The sequence below is a fragment of the Canis aureus genome, chromosome 3 (assembly GCF_053574225.1).
Source record: "Canis aureus isolate CA01 chromosome 3, VMU_Caureus_v.1.0, whole genome shotgun sequence".
Classification (NCBI taxonomy): domain Eukaryota; kingdom Metazoa; phylum Chordata; class Mammalia; order Carnivora; family Canidae; genus Canis; species Canis aureus.
Genome location: NC_135613.1, coordinates 48,567,133 through 48,587,636, shown reverse-complemented (window position 1 = coordinate 48,587,636; position 20,504 = coordinate 48,567,133). Strand labels below are relative to the sequence as shown.

General features: G+C 42.8%; 1 protein-coding gene across 5 annotated transcripts in view; it reads right to left on the bottom strand.

Moving 5' to 3' along the window:
* The window catches only part of ALDH3A2 (aldehyde dehydrogenase 3 family member A2), a 131,736-nt gene that overhangs the window by 20,901 nt on the left and 90,331 nt on the right, over positions 1-20,504 (bottom strand). For 3 of the 5 annotated variants that reach the window (XM_077892446.1, XM_077892447.1, XM_077892449.1), the window contains one exon: positions 608-769. The exons of 1 other annotated variant lie outside the window; for it this stretch is intronic. In XM_077892446.1, the coding sequence (XP_077748572.1) occupies positions 608-769 (162 nt within the window). Of the gene's footprint in view, positions 1-607; positions 770-885; positions 909-20,504 lie in introns of those variants that run through there. One more of the 5 variants, XM_077892450.1, reaches the window with a different exon arrangement.

The following is a 20,504-nucleotide window of genomic DNA, read 5'->3' as shown; positions in this document are numbered from 1 at the left end:
AAAGGAAACCACAAAAAAAAAAGGGCAGCCCGGGGGGCTCAGCGGTTTGGCGCCGCCTTCGGCCCAGGGCGTGATCCTGGGGACTTAGGATCGAGTCCCACGTCGGGCTCCCTCCTCCTGTGTCTCTGCCTCTCTCACTCAATGTGTATCTCTCATGAATAAACAAACAAAATCTTAAAAAAAAAAAAAAAAAAAAAAGGAAAAAAAGAAACCACAAGAAAAGCAAGAAACAGATTCGGAGAAAAATACAGAGCTGACAAACTACGGAAACAATCCCTACAAAAAATAAAGGGCCACAAATGCAACAGGAAAACAGGCAGGCTATACAAGGCACACATTCACAAAAAGAATTTTGTGAATTCTCAAAAGAGGAAGAGAGGCCAGAAGACAGTTGGGTCTATTTCTCTGTGGTCTTGCAATCCCGCGTCAGAGCACTCAGCAAGGTAAGAGGATCGGGAAAGGCAAAGGAAACTTGCTTTGTATCAGGACGGCTGGAGAAAACAAGCCCACGGGCCTTGAGTAATGCAAAACAAAGCAAAAAAAAAAAAAAAAAGCAAAAGCCCGGGCGGAATGCGGCCCCCAAGTGGGACGGCGGAAGCGCGCGTACCTTGCACAGGTCGCCGGCGATGGCCTCCAGGATGTCCTTCTCGCGCTCCTGCACCATCCTGCGCAGGGCTTCGAGCTGCTGGAGACGGAACCTAACGGGGCGCGAGCGGCCGGACGCAAACGCCGCGCGAACCCGCTGGATTCGGCTCTCCATGGCCCGGTCCTAAGGAGAGAGGGGAGCTCGGGGAGCGCCGCGGTGGCGGGTCCGAGGGATGCCTGCCGCCGCCCCTTCCCTCCCGTCCCCTCCCCGCGCGGGCCCCGGAGCCGCACGGGCCTCACCCGCCGGCTCCCTCGCTCGCTGCGCCGCGTCCTCGGCGCCCGTCCGGCTCGCGCGGCCCGGCGGCGCTGGGTGTGACCCTCAGCCGCGCACTGATTGGCAGGCGCGGGCCACGTGACGTCGGCGGACTCCGCCCCCGCGACCTGGCCGCGGGGGGGGGCGGGGCGCTGCGGCCGCTCTCGTGGCGGGGGCGGGGGGCCGGAGGTGGCGCGGGGAGCGCGGGGAGCGCGGGGGCAGTGGGCCGAGCGCGGGGCGGGAAGCGCGCCGAGCGCCGGCGGAACGAGGCCGCGCGCAGGGGTTCCCGTCCCTCCATCTTGTGGCTCTGCGAGGCGGGAGGCCCGGCGTCGCCCAACGCCGCGTCCGTAGCTCCCGGGGGCCCGAGGCCGCCGCCCGCCCTGATGCTCGCAGCGGGCACGGCTTCCACGGCTTCCCACGGCCGCCGAGGTTAGCCCCCGGAGGGCAGCGCGCCAGGCCCTCCTCGGCTGTGCTGCCGCGGGCCATCCCCGCGCTGCCTGCCCCCCGCTGGCCACCCACCGTGTGCTCTGTTCCTCTTTGCAGCACGAGCCCTGCAGAGAGGGGACCCACGCCGCTCAGAGCTCCCTCCGCTGCTGCGGGCCAGACCCACCGGGTCCCCCTCGGTTCCCGTCTGGCTCCGCTCCCCGGCGGTTGGCACAGCTGAGCATTGCCACCTTCTGGAGCCCTGGTCTGGGCTTGTCTTCCATATCCCACGCTTCGGGTTCCTTTTTGCCCCCCTGGCTGAGGCCCCTGGCTTCTCCTTTGCTGAACCGGCCCTGGGACCTCTTCTCTTTTCACAGGTCCCCCCGTGGATGGTGGTCAGAGAGGGATTTAAATTCCGTTTCTAGACACCCCCCCACCTTTTCTCCAGACTCCAAGGGCTGTGTTCAACTACATCCTGTTCATCTGTTTGAATGTATAATAGGCTTCTTTTTTTTTTTTTTTTTTTTAAGATTTTATTTATCTATTCAGGAGAGATCCAGAGAGAGAGGCAGAGACACAGGCAGAGGGAGAAGCAGGCTCCAGGCAGGGGGCTCCATGCAGGGAGCCCGACGTCGGACTAGATTCCGAGACTCCAGGATCATGCCCCGGGCTGAAGGCAGACGCTCAGCCTCTGAGCCACCCAGGAGCCCCTGAATGTGTAATGAGCTTCTTAACTTTAGAACTTTTGATTTACCCTCATCCACCAGACAAATACACACCTCCTCCAGTGTTCCCTCTTTCGGTAAACGGTATGCCCTTTGTCCTGTTTACACAGGCCAAAATCCTTGAAATCACCCTTGACTCTTTGATCCTATCTTAAAAAAATACATTGAATTCCAACTACTTTTACCCTAGTTCAAGCCAAATCATTTCACCTGCACCTTCTATAAATAACACTAGGATCCGACTGGTTTCCCTGCTTCTACTCTGGATTCTATGGAGGATATTACATATATATATGTATACACACACATATATATGCATTTTTGCACCTGCCCTTGTATGCAACTGTGCGGCAGGGGCCCAGAGTATGTAAGCTACTGCCCCCAGGTTTTCATGCCAGAGGCTTCCAATGAACTTCTTCCATTGGGAGGCATGAGCAGGAAATAAGGTAGGAGGATGAAACTAACCTCTAGATTCAGTAGTGTAACCGTTGCTGGCCACTTCTACAGTGAAAGTAGGTACACTACCTACAGTGAGGTAGGATCATTCCTGACTCCCCAGCAGTTACTTCCTCAGTCCCGGCGACACTTCTGCAGCAAACAGGATGACGGTGACAGCATCTTTCTGAATGGCACCAGAGTTGGTGCAGCACCCATGGGTTTCGCCAAGGCTGTTTTTAGCAGCCTCTCATCTTTGCTGTCACTCCATTCTTCCTTTTGATATCTATGACTCCTAAAATTCCCTCTGCCTGAAATAACTAGAATAGTTTCTCTTTCCATGGCTAGACTCTGATGGACACACCACCTTCCTGTGCTATTTAGAATAAAATCCAGGGATCCCTGGGTGGCGCATCGGTTTGGCGCCTGCCTTTGGCCCAGGGCGCGATCCTGGAGACTCAGGATCGAATCCCACGTCGGGCTCCCGGTGCATGGAGCCTGCTTCTTCCTCTGCCTGTGTCTCTGCCTCTCTCTCTCTATGTGACTATCATAAATAAATAAAAATTAAAAAATAAATAAAATCCAAACCCATTATATTCCATCATCTCTGTACGTTCTGGTCTCTGGCTTCCTCTCCAACCTCATTTTGTGTGATTCTCCCACTTAATGGGAGTGGTTTCCTTAGTCTTCTCTGAACACTAAGCACATTCCCACCCCAGGGCTTTTGTAGTCTGCTGTTTACTTTACTTGGTGTGGTGAGCTAACTTTCTTCCTTAATGTAATCTCTGATTAAATGTTACCTCCTTAAAGTAGCCTTCACTAAGGGGCACCTGGGTGGCTCCGTGGTTGAACATCTGCCTTTGGCCCAGGTCGTGATCCCGGGATCCTGGGATCGAGTTCTGCATCGGGCTCCCTGTGGGGAGCTTCTCCCTCTCAGTCTCTGCGTGTCTTTCTCTGTCTCTCATAAATAAGTAAAATCTTAAAAAAAAAAAATAGCCTTCACTAGCCACCGTGTCTAAAACAGATTTTGTTCCTTACCCTGATTTTGTTTATGTCTTGTCTTCCCCACTGGGAGGTCAGCCTTATAAAGTCAAGGACTTTCACTTTCATGTTCGCTCTAAGATTAGCATTTAGTGTAGAATGTGGCCATTAGTTGGTATTCAATAAAGATTTATTGAAGGAACAAATGATATGCTGCCAAATACTCTAGTCTCAATGTCTTGGCAACATCCACACTTGTGACTTTCTTGAAAGCTTGTAAAAATTGAGGTTTATTTAAAGAGATTCTTAGGGGAAAAGTTGGCATGATCATCAAATTCTTCTCCTCTACCTCTTCCTTGCCTTCTTTTGGCAAAAAGAAAGGGGGGGGAGGGGCCAGCCCACCTGGAGATACCATGGTTAAAGGGGAGAGATTGCAGGTGAGCAGGCTTCTTACATTTAGGGAAAAGGTATAGTCTCTAACACATACCAAGTCTTTAAGCCAACTCCCTAACTAGCAGAGTTGCCTGTGAACAGCAGGCCAGCCATCTAATGTCAATATTTAGAATTGTAGAGCAATGTTTGAATTAGCTCAAAGTTCATTGCAGAATATACCCAATTATCTTTATGATCTGATCTGAGTGTCCATTTTTAAACTCTTAGCTAGTAATCATTACGTAAAAGACTAGGTAAATTGAGGTACAAATCTTGGCACAATTTAAAAAAGAAGTAAGTGATGAACATAATTCCACAGTGAAGTAGAACAGGAATCAGTATCATCCAAGGCAAGTCTCTAAGTGGCAAACTGCTGCTTCTGCTGAGGATAAAGTGTGAGGATTTCTTTAAAAGAATCTATTGTGATTCTAATGGCACAGTCACCAAGACTGACTCTTTACCAATTCTGAACCATTTATTAGTTGGAGAAATTGATGGCATTTTGTTGGGCACAATTTAAAATCACACCCAAATACTTTCACAGAACAAAGTGATATATGTATGGAGCCAATGAGAGACTGGGAATTCCTTTACCACACTCCCAAGGTGAAATATTCTCCCTTTCAGCCTTTGAGTATGATAAACTCATTGGTTCAAGTAGCTGTGGGCCAATGAAATCACCCCTGCAGGATCCAGAACTAAGAGGTGAGGGCTTACAAGCTATTTCTTCCAAGAAATGTAGTAGACCGGTGATTTTAGTATGCCTGCTCACCATACTTTTCCTCCCTCCCTCCCTTTTTGTTGGGGATGAAAGTTGTGGGTGATCCACTCCATGACCCTTCCTCATAACCTCAGGGTTTCCATATGACTCATGCCTGTCTGGTCGGAGTATCAAATCTTCCTAGCTACAGTGATTGATTCAGGAATATCCAGATGACCCACAGACTTTTGCTGGAACAATCATGAAAGAGATATGCTTTTCTTATTTTTGTTTTTATTTATTTACTTAAGTACCCTCTACACCCAATGTGGGGTTCTAACTCACAACCTTGAGATCAAAAGCCACATGCTCTACTGAGCCAGCGAGGTACCCACTCCTTCCTGCCAACCACCCCAGGAGCATACTTTTCCCTATGGGATCACCAGCTAATTTTTTGGAGAGAAATGACTTGCTGAGAAGAATGCTGATACAGAGGAAGGCAGAGCTCAGAGACAGTGTCTTTTTTTAAAAGATTTTTTAAAAAATTAATTTGAAAGAGAGAGAGAGAGACCACAAGCCAAGGGAGGGGCAGAAGCAGACTCCTTGCTGAGCAGGGAGCCCGATGTGGGGCTCGATCCAGGACCCTGAGATCGTGATCTACGCTGAAGGCAGATGGTCAACTGACTGAGCCATCCAGGTGCCCCAGAGATGGTGTCTTAATGAGATTAGTTGTATCTAGCAAGGCTTGAAGCTAAAGGTGTATCTGTGAAGTATATCTTCAGGTTCATAAGCCACTAAATTGCCAAATGTTAGGGACCTGAAATTTGAATTGAATTTTTGCCACTTGCTACCCAAAGAGACTTGATAATTATAGACATACTTGCTACACTTCACTTAATTCTGTTGTCCATGTCATTCAATAAATTCTATACTGGGGTAAAAGGAGTTAAAAGATCTTAAAAGTGTGAGAATATCCATAAAAAGTCAATATACTCCTTACACGGTAGCATAAGGTATGAGCAAATCATCCAACTTCCTAGGAATCCAAATTAGGGCCAGAAGGAGGAAAGTAGTCCTGGGCATATGCTCACAACCTTGGTCCTCTGAGGTGGAGAGAGTTCAGGGTGTCTATTTCATCTTTGCCTTAGGAAAACTCTCCCTGCTGATAATGGAGGAGATCAAATATTTGTCTAAACTTTGCATACAGGCTACAATTTTATAAAATAATAAACATTACATTTTTTTTTTACAAATATTTCATTTATTTGTTCATGAGAGACACAGAGAAGCAGAAACACAGGCAGAGGGAGAAGCAGGCTCCCTGCAGGGAGCCCAATGAGGGACTCGATCCCAAGACCCCGGGATCATGACCTCAGCCAAAAGCAGATGCTCAACCACTGGGCCACACAGGTGCCCCATAAACAATACATTTTTATTTGCTATGACATACATGAAAAACAGTGAATCAATTAGAAATGTATACAATGAATTCTTACAGTGTCAACTCACCTATATGTCCACCACCCAGAACATTACCAGCGTCCCTGTTACGCCCCTACCCTATCTCTGCTACAGAATTTCTAGGTGAAAGCAAACAAGTGTCTAAGATGGTTAACTTTCAATAATTTTCCAACATGCTTACACCAGTTTATATTGCTGACCAGTAACATATGACAGCCTAGTAGCTTTACAGCCGCTCCAGTGCCTCATAATGTCAATTTTGAAAAATAACCTCTTCTGGTGGGTGTGTAGTGGGTCTCGTTGTGATATTACCTTGCATTTTTCTGCTGGCTAATGATGCTGGGCACCTTTTCCTATGGTTATTGGATATTTTCATATTTTTCCATGGGAGGGAATAACAGATTTTCTGAGAGGTATTTAAGCCAACAAATCTGAACTGAAGCTTCACTATCCTACCTGTCCTAACACCACACACTTTTTCTGCTAATGCTTGCCTAGATACAATCTATGCCCACAGGTCAGTCATAGGAAAGAATGAACGTAGGACTCATGCATAGGCATGACACACACGTGCTCCCATGCACACACACCCACCTCTAAGAAGGGGGGATAAAAACCTTATACAAAAGAAGTATCCAGACGTATAGTTCTCAGAATCTCTTGAGAAATAGAAACAATCTTTGAAAAGAAAAAGAGCCAGAAGAAATAGTTTAAGAATTAGATTAGAGAGACACCTGGGTGGCTCAGTGGTTGAGTGTCTCCCTTCAGCTTAGGTCATGATCCTGTGGTCCTGGGATCGAGTCCTACATCTGGCTCCCCACAGGGAGCCAGTTTCTCCCTGTGCCTATGTCTCTGCCTCTCTCTCTCTCTCTCTCTCATGAATGAAAACCTTAAAAAAAAAGAAATAGGTTAGAAATAGATTAAATAGAAATAAATAGATAAGACAATAGGAGAGGACTAACAGGTAATTAAAACTCAGGAAAAAAATGGAAGAGAAAAAGAATGCTTTTTAATTCAAAACAATAGAAGGTAGAATAAGCAAGAGATTAAAAGGGAAGTTTGATCAAATTACATAAAATGAAATAGAGACAAATATTGTATGATTGCACTTCACACCAGTTATCTAGGGTAGTCAAATTCACAGAAGCAGAAATAGAGTAGTGTTACCAAGGGCTGGAGAGTGGTTGGTGATGGGGAGTTACTGTTTAATACGTACACTATTTCCACTTGGAATGACGATAAAGTTCTAGAGATGGATGGTGGTGAACACACTTGATACCACTGAATTATAATAATATAATATATATAATAATATATATAATAATTATAATACCACTTTAAAATGGTTAAAATGGCGAATCTAAGTTATGTACACTTTGCCACAATTTAAAAAATTAAATGAGAGAGGAAAGGTTGTAAAAGTTCTTAAAAGAAGATGAAAAATTCTTCAACATAATAAAGGTCATTTATGAAAAGCTGACAGGGGCTCCTGGATGGCTTGAATATCTGACTCCTGGCTTTGGCTCAGGTCGTGATCTCAAGGTCCTGGGATAGAGCCCTGCATCAGGCTCTGCACTTGGCAGGGAGTCCTTCTCTGCTCCTCCCCCTGCTTGCTCTCCCTCTCTAAACAAGTAAATCTTAAAAAACAAAACAATACAGGGCAGCCCCGGTGGTGCAACAGTTTAGTGCCTCCTGCAGCCTGGGGTATGATCCTGGGGACCCGGGATCGAGTCCCATGTTGGGATTCCTGCAAGGAGCCTGCTTCTCCCTCTGCCTGTGTCTCTGCCTCTCTCGCTCTCTCAGAATAAATAAATCTTAAAACAAAAACAAACAAACAAAAAAAACCTGACAGCTAACATTGTATTCAGCTGTGAAAGACAAAGCTTTCCCCCTAAGATCAGGAACAAGATGAAATCTCAATTTTTGCTACTTGTATTCTATGTTTTTTCCTTTTTGTATGCCCTAGTACAATTTGCATAGATTAGGAGTGGTGTGTTTTATAAAGGATTGGTGGAGTTTTTTTGTTTTTTTTTTTAAGATTTTTATTTATTTGTTTGAGAGAGAGACAACAAGCAGGGTACAGGGCAGAGGGAGAGGGAGTAGGCCCCTTGCTGAGCAGGGTGCCCAATGTGGGGCTCGATCTCAGGATCCTGGGATCATGACAAGAGCCGAAGGCAGATGCTTAATCGACTGAGCCACCCAGGGACCCCTGTTTATAATAGTTTCATAAAAGAATTCCACCAAACTGGGACATTTAAATTGCCTCTCTTTATAAATCAGATTTGATGAGCATCCTAGGTGTATGAATTACTAACATCCCTGAATCTTTCCCCAGGATGGATTCCTAGGCATAGAGTCACCCCATCAAAGGGTGTGAACAGTCAGTCTACCTACTTCCCAACTGAAAAGAAGCTTTGTTTAATTATCAGGAGTTTTGTTTCATTACCCGGAGTCCACAGAGGACCAGCCTCAGTGTCCCTTGTCAGTGGGGGGCCCCACACATGGGATGAATGAATGGATGGACTAATTCTCACTTTATGCCACATTCCATCTCTAACCAAAGCAGCCTGTTTTGTGGTGAAATTGTTGATATGCCAGTGGATATTTTATATCCACTTTGGCCTATAATGGATATTTAACTAGTTTAAATAGTTTCTTCTCAGTAGATAGGCATTGTTTATATATATATATATTTTTTTTTTTTTTTTTTGACAGATTCCTTTATAATCTCAGTAACCTTTCCCACACAGGGGTTGTTTCCCGTTGGCTGGGACCCATCCTTCCCTCTCCTCCAGCCCCTGTCCTGGAGCTGTCACAGCTGGTTCCTCCCCTCCTCCACTGGGGAAAGCCACCTGCCCTTCTTGCTGACTCTGGGCTGTAGGTCACCATCACAGCGTTTAGTGACTTTCGTGACCCTTGGCGCCCTTCCAGCTAAAACGTTGGCTGCCTTGTTTGGTGTCTGTTCCCCCAGGAGCATGTAAGCTCCATGATGGCACCGATTTTGCCGCCTGTCTGGTTCTGTGTTCTAGCACTTACAGCAATGCCTAGTGCAAACAAAGCCGATACATAATTGTGAAATCAACATATAAGCAGCAGAGAGTTTAGTGGTGTTTTTACTGTTCATTGGCAGGTTAATTGCCGCTGATCGATCAATGGTAAACTGGAGTCTAATTCTGATCCATAACTATGTACATTTTTAACTGAAATTATTTTATTTTAACTGAAGTTAATTTAACTCTATGGATACAGTAATTTTGGAAGAATATTAACCATGAGAGGAACAGCATTGAAGAACATCTAAGAATCTAACGTGATTCTCGTTCTGCATCCCTAGGTCTCTGGTCTGGATTGATACTCTGTGTTCTTTCAAGCCCTTTTCTTTCTTTCTTTCTTTCTTTTTTTTTAAGATTATTTATTTATTTATTCATGAAAGATGTAGAGAGAGGCAGAGACACAGGCAGAGGGAGAAGAAAACCCCTCACAGGCAGCCCGATGCGGGACTCGATCCCAGGACTCCGGGATCACACCCTGAACCGAAGACAGCCACTCAACCTCTGAGCCACCCAAATGTCCCTCAAGCCCTTTTCTATTTGGTGCTCATCTGGAGGACAAACTGGGAGAGAGTTGCCGAGCAGGTAACCACGTGTCCTTCTGGAAGCCTGGCTCTTCCTTGGTCCCATGACACTGGAAGGAATCTGCGAGGGTCGAAATGCTAAGGATACCATTGGCAGCATGACCTGCTTGGATTCATGCAAAGTGTCTGATTTGAGAGCTAGGGGCAGAAGGACATCATATGTCAGCACATTTTCTTAGCACAGAGTTTGTTCAGAGTCTATGCACTTGAGCTCAATCACAGCAGGCATGAGCTTAGAAAATATTTTGCTGTTTTAGTATAAAAATGGGGGGGTTTCCTCATTATATTGATTTATCTGTTTTTAGGCCTCTTTTTAAAAAACATTTTGGGGGGGCACCTGGGTGGCTCACTGGTTGAGCATCTGCCTTTGACTCAGGTTGTGTGATCCTGGGGTCCTGCGATCAAGTCCTGCATCCAGCTCCCCACAGGGAGCCTGCTTGCTTCTCCCTCTGTCTATGTCTCTGCCTCTCTCTGTGTGTCTCTCATAAATAAATAAATAAAATCTTAAAAAAAAATAAAGTAAAATAAAAACATTTTTGGTTCATGTTTTCCTAAGAAGCAGGATGCTAGGGGCACCTGGGTGGCTCAGTTGGTTAAGTGGCTGCTTTCAGCTCAGGTCATGATCTCAGGGTCCTGGGATCAAGTCCTTGGTCAGCTCCTAGCTCAGCCTGCTTCTCCCTCTCCTCCCTGTTCATGCTCTCTCTCTCTCTCTCTCTCTGTCTCTGTCTCTCTCTCTCAATAAATAAATAAAATCTTAAAAAAAAAAAAGTATCCCAAGTATCTATGATCAAAGGGAAATATTTGGAGGCAGAATCATAACCTCCAGGGAGGGGAACGGGATCTTGACTATGTGGGCATTTCTGTGTGAATGGCGAGCCCTGTTTTTCTGTGGAGATGAGGTGGATGGGAGTTTGGCATTACTGAGGATTTGGGGTGTGTTACTGATAAAGAGACGGGGGAGGAGTTTAGGGCACAAAGCCTCACTGTTTCAGTGTTGTTCCCCCCCTCCCCTGCACTACCAGGTTTCACATGCCCTTGGTTTTCTTAATTGTGATGTATGAGGTCTTTGTATCTTCATGCGATCGATGGAGGGAGTAAATTGTACGGGACGCACAGCTGAGCCATAAACCATCCTGTATGTGATAACACCATTTGCCCTTAGACTTTATTCTTTTTATCAGTGCTTTGGAACACTAAAGTGCACGGTGCATTTAAAAAAAAAAGTTAAATTTGCACTATAGCAGCTAATAGTTTTCCTTAATTTTTGCTGTTCTTTTAGCATAAATTCTTTTAAAAAGATTTATTTATTTATTTATATAAGAGAGAGCACGGGGAGGGGGAAAGTGCAGAGGGAGAGGGAGAGAGAGTTCCAGGCATACTCCACCCCCTTGCGGGGCTCGATCCCATGACCCTGAGATCATGACCCGAGCCGAAACCAAGAGTGGTATACTCAACCAACTGGGCCACTCAGGTGCCCCTAGCAGAAATTCTAAGAAGAGTTTTCAAGGACCATGACTAAAACAGAAGAATTATCACCAGCCCACAAACTGGATATTTTAAGTGTGTGCTATATAAAAAAATGGGAACTGACCTTGTTACGGTTTTCTCTCACTCTGGGAGGACAGGATATCAGTGATGTTTTGATTATCTAGAGGATCTGGATTATTCTATTGCAGATCAAGAAGGAAGCTACAATTTTAAGTAAAGTTTTCTCCCAAACATTAATTCTATCATGCATTTTAAATCTATAAATTTGGGATGCCTGGGTAGCTCAGCTATTGAGAGTCTGCCTTTGGTTCAGGGCGTGAACCCAGGTCTTGGGATCAAGTCCCGCATCGGGCTCCCTGCAGAGAGCCTACTTCTTCCTCTGCCTGTGTCTCTGCCTCTCTCTCTGGGTCTCTCATGAATAAATAGATAAAATCTTTAAAAAAATTTATAAATTTGATTTATATTTTTGGAGATATAACTATTCAAGTTCTTTGCCCATTTAAAAATCAGATTGGTTTGGGGATCCCTGGGTGGCGCAGTGGTTTGGCGCCTGCCTTTGGCCCAGGGCGCGATCCTGGAGACCCGGGATCGAATCCCACGTCGGGCTCCCGGTGCATGGAGCCTGCTTCTCCCTCTGCCTGTGTCTCTGCCTCTCTCTCTCTCTCTCTGTGACTATCATAAGTAAATAAAAAAAAATTATTAAAAAGAAAATCAGATTGGTTTGTTGTAGAGTTTAAGAGTTCTGTACATATTTGGCACATTAGTTCTTTCTAAGATATGTCATTTGCAAACATTTTCTTTCATTCTGTAAATTGCCTTTTTACTCTGTAGATACTGTCTTTTGACACAAAAAGTTTTTGATTTTCACGAAGTCCAATTTGTCTATTTTTTTTTCTTTTATTGCCTGTGCCTTGGTGTCATACCCAAGAAATCACTGCCAAATCCAATGTGATGAAGATTATACTTTATATTTTCTTCTAAGCATTTTATAGGTTTAGGTCTTTGATTCACTTTGAGTTAATTTTTGCATACTGTGTGAGGTAAGGGTCCAACTTCATTGTTTTGCATATAGGTATCCAATTTCCCCAGAACGATTTGTTGAGAAGACTGCCATTTTCCCCACTGAATAATCTGGGCATTCTTGTGAAAGATCACATGACCATGGATGCAAGGGCTTATTTTGGGGCCTTCTATTCCAATGGTCTTATATGTCTGTCCTCGTGCCAGTACCACATTGTTTTGATTTACTGTAGCTTTGCAGTAAGTTTTAAAATCAGGAAGTATGATTCTGCAGCTGTGTTCTATTTTCAAGATTGTTTTGGTCATTTGGGGTTCCTGGAGATTCCATTTGAATTTTAAGATGGATGTTTCTATTTCTATGAAGAGTATCATTGAGATTTTTTAAAAACTTATTTATTCATGATAGACACAGAGAGAAAGAGAGAGAGAGAGAGAGAGAGAAAGGCAGAAGCAGGCTCCATGCAGGGAGCCCGACGTGGGACTCGATCGTGGGACTCCAGGATCACGCTGTGGGCCAAAGGCAGGTGCTAAACCACTGAGCCACCCAGGGATCCCCTCGTTGAGATTTTTATAGAGATTGCATTGAATTCTCAGATCCCTTTGGGTAATATTGACATCTTAACAATTAAAAGTCATTCAGTAGGGGATGCCTGGGTGGCTCAGTCAGTTAAGCATGTGCTTTTGGCTCAGGTCATGATCCCAGGGTTCTGGGAATGAGCCCTGCATCAGGCTCCCTGCTTTTCCTTCTTCCTCTGCCCTTCCCCCTGCCTGTGCTTTCTCAATAAATAAATAAGATCTTTTTTTAAAAAGTCATCCAGTCCACAAAAGGGGATGTACTTCCATTTCTTTATGTCTTCTTTAATTTCTTTCAGCAATATTTTGTAATTTTCATTGTACAAATCTTTTGCCTCCTTGGCTAAGTTAACTCCTAAGTATTTTATTCTTTTTGATGCTATTGTAAGTGGAAATGTTTTCATAATTTTATTTTCAGATTATTCATTGCTAATCTATAGATGTACAACTGATTGTGTGTGTGTACTTTGTATCCTATTACAGTACTAAATTCATTTATTAGCTCTAACAGATTTTTTTATCTTTATGGTTTTCTGCATATAAAAGATCATATCATCTTTGAACAGATGTAATTATACCTCTTCCTTTCTAATTTAGATGACACATAGCTTTTTATTCGCTAATTACTCTGGCTAAAACTTTGATTACTATGTCAAGTAGAAGTGGCAAAAACAGGCATCCTTACATTGTTCCTGATCTTAGAGGAAAAGCTTTCCATCTTTCACCATTGAGTATGATGTTTACTGTGAATTTTTCTTATGTGGCTCTTATTATGTTGATATAATCTCCTTCTATTCCTATTTTTTTGAGTATTTTTTATCATGAAATGGTGTTGAATTTTGTTGAATGCTTTTCTGCATCAATTGAGATGATCACGATCATATATTGTTTTCCTTTTATTCTGTTAATGTGATATATTACATTGATCAAATTTAATTTGTCGAACCATTCTTCCATTCCAGGAATAAGTCCCACTTGGTTATGGTGTGTAATCTTTTCAATATGCTGCTGAATTTGATTTGCTAGTATTTTGTTGGAGATTTTTGCATCAATGTTCACAGGGGATATTGGCCTATAGTTTCCTTTTCTTGTGGTGTTTTGTCTAGCTTTGGTATTAGGGAAATGCTGGTCTCATAGAATGAGATAGGACGTCTTCCTTTCTCTTCAGTTTTTGGGGAAGATTTGTGAAGGATTGATTCCTTAAATTTTGGTAGAATTCATCAGTGAAGACATTTGGTCCGGGATTTTATCAGGCAACTTTTGATTACTGATTAAATCTCCTTACTAGTAGATTTATTCAGAATTTCTATTTCCTCATAATTTAGTCTTGGTATGTTTTGTGTTTCTAGGAATTTGTCCACTTCATCTACGTTATCTCATTTATTACCATACAGCTGTTATAATATTATCTTATGATCTTATTTGTTTGTTTGTTTGTTTTTTAAGTAAACCATGACCAGTGTGGAGCCCAATGCAGGGCTTAAATTCATGACCCTGAGATCAACACCTGAGCTGATGGAGCACCTGGGTAGCTCAGTTGGTTAAGTGCCTTTGGTTCAGGTTATGATCTGAGGGTCTGGGATTGAGGCCCGCATCAGGCTCACTGATCAGTGAGGAGTCTGCTTCGCCCTCTCCCTCTACCCCTCCCCCCACTCATGTTCTCTCTCTCTTTCAAATAAATAAATAAAATCTTTTTAAAGAAGATTATTATTATTTATTTATTTATTCATGAGAGACACAGAGAGAGGCAGAAACATAGGCAGAGGGAAGCAGGCTATGTAGGAGCCTGATGCAGGACTCGATCCCAGGACCCCGGGATCACGACCTGAGCCAAAGGCAGACACTCAACCACTGAGCCACCCTGGTGCCCCATAAATAAAATCTTAAAAACAAAAACAAACCCAAGCTGAGACCAAGAGTCAGGCATTTAATAGGCTGAGCCACCCATACACCCCTGATCTTTTTTATTTCTGTAGAATAAGTAGTAATGTCCCCATTTTCATTTCTGATTTTAGTTATTTTAGTCTTGTTTTTTCTTATTCCATCTAACTAAAAGTTTGTCAATTTTGTTGATAGTTTCAAAAAAACCAAGTTTTGGTTTCATTAATTTGTTTTATTATATGCTTATTTAATAATTTTAATTTATTTATTAGTTTACTATATTTTGTCACAGCCATCCTACTGGGTGTGAAATAGTGTTTCATTGAGGGTGGATTCCCCTCTCCTTGAGGTCTCCAATATAACGTTAGGTTCCTGGGCCTGCCAGGAAGTGATCATCCTTACTCATCTGTAAGGCTGGGATTTCTGTAAGCAAGGTATCAGGCCAGTATTTCAAGGACTTTATAAATATTGGTTCCATAAAGTCAACATTAGCTCCTTAAATCTTTCTGATCATATCTGATTCGATGTCCATCAGCGTCAAATAGGACATTCCAGTCAAAGCCTTGGTAATAAACCAACGTTTCCAATTGTGTCCTGTTACAAGAATGATAGACTCTTATTGAAACTACATAATAACTATATTGCATGAAAATAAGAATAAAAATATTCACTAAGAGCTTCTGAATTCTGGAGGGATTAGGTAGAGATATATATTTTAAATTTTGTTTAAAAAAGTATAATTTATAGGCAGCCCAGGTGGCCCAGTGGTTTAGCACCGCCTTCAGCCCAGCCCAGGATCTCCAGGTGTGATCCTGGAGACCCGGAATCTGAGATCCAGTCCCACATCAGACTCCCTGCATGGAGCCTGCTTCACCCTCTGCCTGTGTCTCTGCCTCTCTCTCTCTCTCTCTGTCTCTCATGAATAAAATTTAAAAAATATTAAAAAAAATAAAAAGGTATAATTTATTAAATTGCTATAAATTATAGACAGCTTTAAAAAAAAAGAGAAAAGTTTCCTCAAATCTGGGAAACAAAACTTAACCAATAATGCTTCAAACAAAAAGTATACAAATTATAATCATCTTCATTAGTTCATTCAGTCACAGGTATTAATTCTTGCTTTACTATATCTTGGGTTGGCAGCCTTATAAATCAATCAGTTTCTCCATTTGAGTTTTAGAAATTCCTATTCAGTTCAGTGTCATAATCTTAAAATCATTAGAAACTTGTATTCTAAGAACGCTTGGGTGGCTCAGTGGTTGAGTATCTGCCTTTGGCTCAGGTCATGATCCCAGAGTCCCAGGATCCAGTCCTGCATTGGGCTCCCCGCAAGGAGTCTGCTTCTCCTTCTGCCTATGTCTCTGTGTCTCTCATGAATAAATAAATAGATCTTTAAAAAAAAAGATATTTCATACAAATTATAACAAAAGAGAATGGAGTGGCTATACTGATATCCGTATATTACAATATACTTCAAAATAGACAAATAGTCAAATTGCTAGACGAATCAATGAAAGACATTATATATTGATAAAAGGGCCAATCAATCAGGAAGATATAGTGATTATGAACATATACTCATCTAATGACAAAAACCCAATATGCACTAATCAAAATAGAAAAAATCGGAGACAGAACTATTTCTCCAATAATAGGTGGAGACTGCAAAACCCCACTTCCTATAATGGATAGACTGCAATACCCTACTTCCACAACTAAATGGAAGATCAATAAGGAAATCGAGAATTTGAAAATGCTATAAGCCTTATATATTGACAGACATACTGAGCATGCCACCTGAATATATATTTTCAAGTTAAGGTAAACTATTCTACGTAGACAGAAAGCCATTCTTAATAAATATAGATAAATTTGAAATTGTAGAACATGTATTCCGTGACCACAATGAAATGCGCCTAGAAAAACAATAGCAGAAGGAAAATTTGAAAATTCACCAATATGCAGAAATTAAAATTCTCTTAAAAAGGTGAGTCACAAGGGAAATCAGAAAATAGCTTAAGACAGATTAAACAACATACCGAAACTTCTGGTATGCAGTGGAAGCAGTTCTCAGAAGGAACTTTGTAGCTATAAGTATTTATATTAGAAATATGCAAGAACGTGGGGCACCTGCGTAGTTCTGTCAGTTAATCACCCAACTCTTGAATTCGGGTCAGGTCATGATCTCAAGGCTGTGAGATCAGCCTTCACTTTGGGCTCTGCACTGGGGGTGGAGCCTGCTTATGAGTCTCTCTCCCTCTGTCCCTGCCCCTGCCCCTACCCCCACCTGTCACTCCTCCTCTTAAAATAAATAAATAGATAAATAAATAAATAAACAAACAAATAAGTAAATAAATAAAGTACGCAAGACCTCAAATCAACAATCTAACTTTACATTTTAAGGAATCAGAAATGAAAAGCAAACTGAATCCAAAGCCAGTAGCAGGAAGGAAATAATAAAGCCTGAAGCCAACACAGACAATGAATAGAAACAACAGTAGAGAGTCAACCACACCCAAAGTTGGCTCTTTGAAAAGATCGATAAAATTGACAAACCTTGGGATCCCTGGGTGGCGCAGCGGTTTAGCGCCTGCCTTTGGCCCAGGGCGTGATCCTGGAGACCCGGGATCGAATCCCACGTCAGGCTCCCGGTGCATGGAGCCTGCTTCTCCCTCTGCCTATGTCTCTGCCTCTCTCTCTCACTGTGTGCCTATCATAAATAAATAAAATAAATTTAAAAAAATTGACAAACCTTTAGGTAGACTGACAAAAAAAGAGAAAAGATGCAAATTAATAAAATCAGATATGAACATGGGAACATAGCTGTTGACCTGACACAAATAAAAGGGATTATAAGAGAATACTATGAACATATGCCAGCAAACTATATAACCTAGATGAAATGGAAAAATTCTTTGAAACAGAGCAAGTACCAAAACAGACTGAAGAAGAAATAGAAAACCTGAAAAGACCTATTACAATAAAGAGATTGAGTCAGTAATAAAACAAACTTCGCATCCGGGGAGAATAAAGCAAGACTAGATGGCTTCACTGGCAAATTCTATCAACATTTTAAAAATTGGCACCAATCCTCCTCAAAGTCTTTCAAAAGAATAGAAGAGGATAGAACCCTTCCTAACTCACTCTATGAGGGCAGCATTACCCTGATATCAAAACCAGACAAAGACATCACAAGAAAACTATAGAACAATATTCCTTATGAATATCAATGCAAAAGTTCTCAACAAAATTCTAGCAAACCAAATCCAGTAGCATGTGGGACACATATACATCGTTACCAAGTGAGATTTATCTCAGACATACAATATAAAAAAATCACCTGGGTGGCTTAGTCAGTTAAGCGTCTGCCTTTGGCTCAGGTCATGATCTCAGGGTCCTGGGATCAAGCTTAAGTGGGCTCCTTGCTCAGCAGGGAGCCTGCTTCTCCCTCTCCCTCTGTCCCTCCCCATCCTCCACTGCCCCTGCTCATGCTCTCTCACTCTCCCTCTCAAATACATAAATGAAATCTTTTAAAAATCAATTGATATAATACACCACATTAATTGAAGGGGAAAAATACCCATGCGATGCAGAAAATGCATTTGTCAGAATCCAATGTGCTTTTATGATAAAAAACATTTGCCAAATTGGGAATAGAAGGGAACTTCCTCAATCTGATTAAAGACTTCTATGAAAACCCTCAAGGAATATCACAGTCAATGTTGAAAGACTAAAAGTTTTCACCTTAAGGTCAGAAATAAGACAAGGATGCCTGCTTTTGCTACTTCTGTTTAACGTTGTGCTGGAACTTCTAGCTTTTGCTAGGGTCCTCCAGGGACACAGAGAGACAGAAACATTTAAGGAATTGGCAGGCTGGAAAGCCAGGAAAGAGATGAAGTTTTGGTCTCAACTCTGAAAGTGATTGAGCCATGCTCACTGACATTATGGAAGGTGATTGGTTTTCTCAAAGTTGGCTGATTTTTTTTTTTAAGGAGAGAGACACAGAGGCAGAGACACAGGCAGAGGGAGAAGTGGGCTCCCTGTGGGGAGCCCAATGCGGGACTCGATTCCAGGACACCAGGACCACAACCAGAGCTGAAGTCAGATGCTTAACCATCTGAGCCACCCAGGCACCCCACTTTTTTTTAATTAAAATTTCTGATTGGTAATTGACAATGACAATTGAAAGCTGACTCTGTATCTTACAAGTCCTCTAATTCCTCTTCATTCCAATAATTTTCAGCTTTTCTGTATTTTCTAGGCCAGTGATCTTACCATGTGCAAGAAATTGCATTCTTGTCTCTTGCCTTCCAACACCTGTGCCTTACCTATTTTACCTGTCTTATTGCCCTGGTTTGGCTGAAAAGTAGGAGTGCCAGCAGGCTTCCTCATTATTTCCAGAGTCAACTGTGAGCTTTGCTCTTCTGCCATTTCCAGTCCTGGCACTTAATTCTGTGAGCTCTCCTCTGGCAGAGTGTTTATTTAGAAATAGTTTTCAGGGCTTTAGCCTAGGGCAAATGTGGCTGCCACCAGCAACTCAGCAGGGAGGAGGAAGAGGCCTGTTTGTCCCAGACAAGGACAGACAGCCTACCTGAGTGATCCCGGTGATGCCCGGGAGCCCCCTGCTGTTCCTTGCGCTGAACTCTAAGCCTGGGGACTCTGGTGTTTTGTTGGAAACTGCTATTATAGTACCCTGCTACTAAGGATTTGGGCTGTTTTCTCCTAATTTTCCGTAAGTCTGATCCCATCAGCTTTTTATCACCTAGATATGCCCCCAAATATCTAGTTCAGAAATAGTGTTTTTACCATTTCGAGAGGATTTAGAGCAGGAGGAAGAGTGATGTTGAGTGTTTCGTCTGTATTGTAACCTAATCTCCCCTGCTGCTAAATTTTTAACCTTTCTCCTTTATTTCAAGTGTTTCTTTGAAAGCAGCATATTGTTTTTTGAACCATATCTGAGATAGGAGAAGAAGCCAAAGCTCCCACCCCAACCCCACCCTTTCTTCTGGCTCTTCACCAAGAGGAATTGTAATCTCAAGTGGGTTGGATCCCAGGGCCCTGGTGAAGCCATATTTATTAGTGGATTAAGAGCTTTTATTTTATTTTTATTTTTAAAATTTTTTTTTAAAGATTTCATTTATTTATTCATAGAGATGCAGAGAGAGAGAGAGAGAGAGAGAGAGGCAGAGACACAGGCAGAGGGAGAAGCAGGCTCCATGCAGAGAGCCTGACGTGGGACTTGATCCAGGGTCTCCAGATCACGCCCTGGGCTGCAGGCGGCGCTAAACCACTGTGCCACCGGGGCTGCCCTATTTTTATTTTTTTTTTTGAAGATTTATTTTTATTTATTTATTTATTTATTTATTTATTTATTTATTTATTTATTTATTTATGATAGACAGAGAGAGAGAGAGAGAGAGAGGCAGAGACACAGGCAGAGGGAGAAGCAGGCTCCATGCCGGGAGTCCGACATGGGACTCGATCCTGGGACTCCAGGATCGTGCCCTGGGCCAAAGGCAGGCGCCAAACCGCTGAGCCACCCAGGGATCCTCCAGAATTAAGAGCTTTTAAAACTTAAGGAGAAAAAAGAAAGCAAGACCAGCAATCTACTAGAAAAAATGGGCAAAGGACACAGGTTATAGAAAAAAATTCAAATGGCCCTTGAACGTATAAAATGATACTCAATGTCACTCCTAATAAGACACATGCAAATTAAAAGCACTCTGATGTCACTTCTTCCTATCAAATCAGTGAAAATCCAGGTTTCTAGACATATTCTTTTGGCAAGGTTATGGGGATATAGTGATTCTTATACATTGCTGGTAGAGCAATACCCCCTTACAAACAGGTATT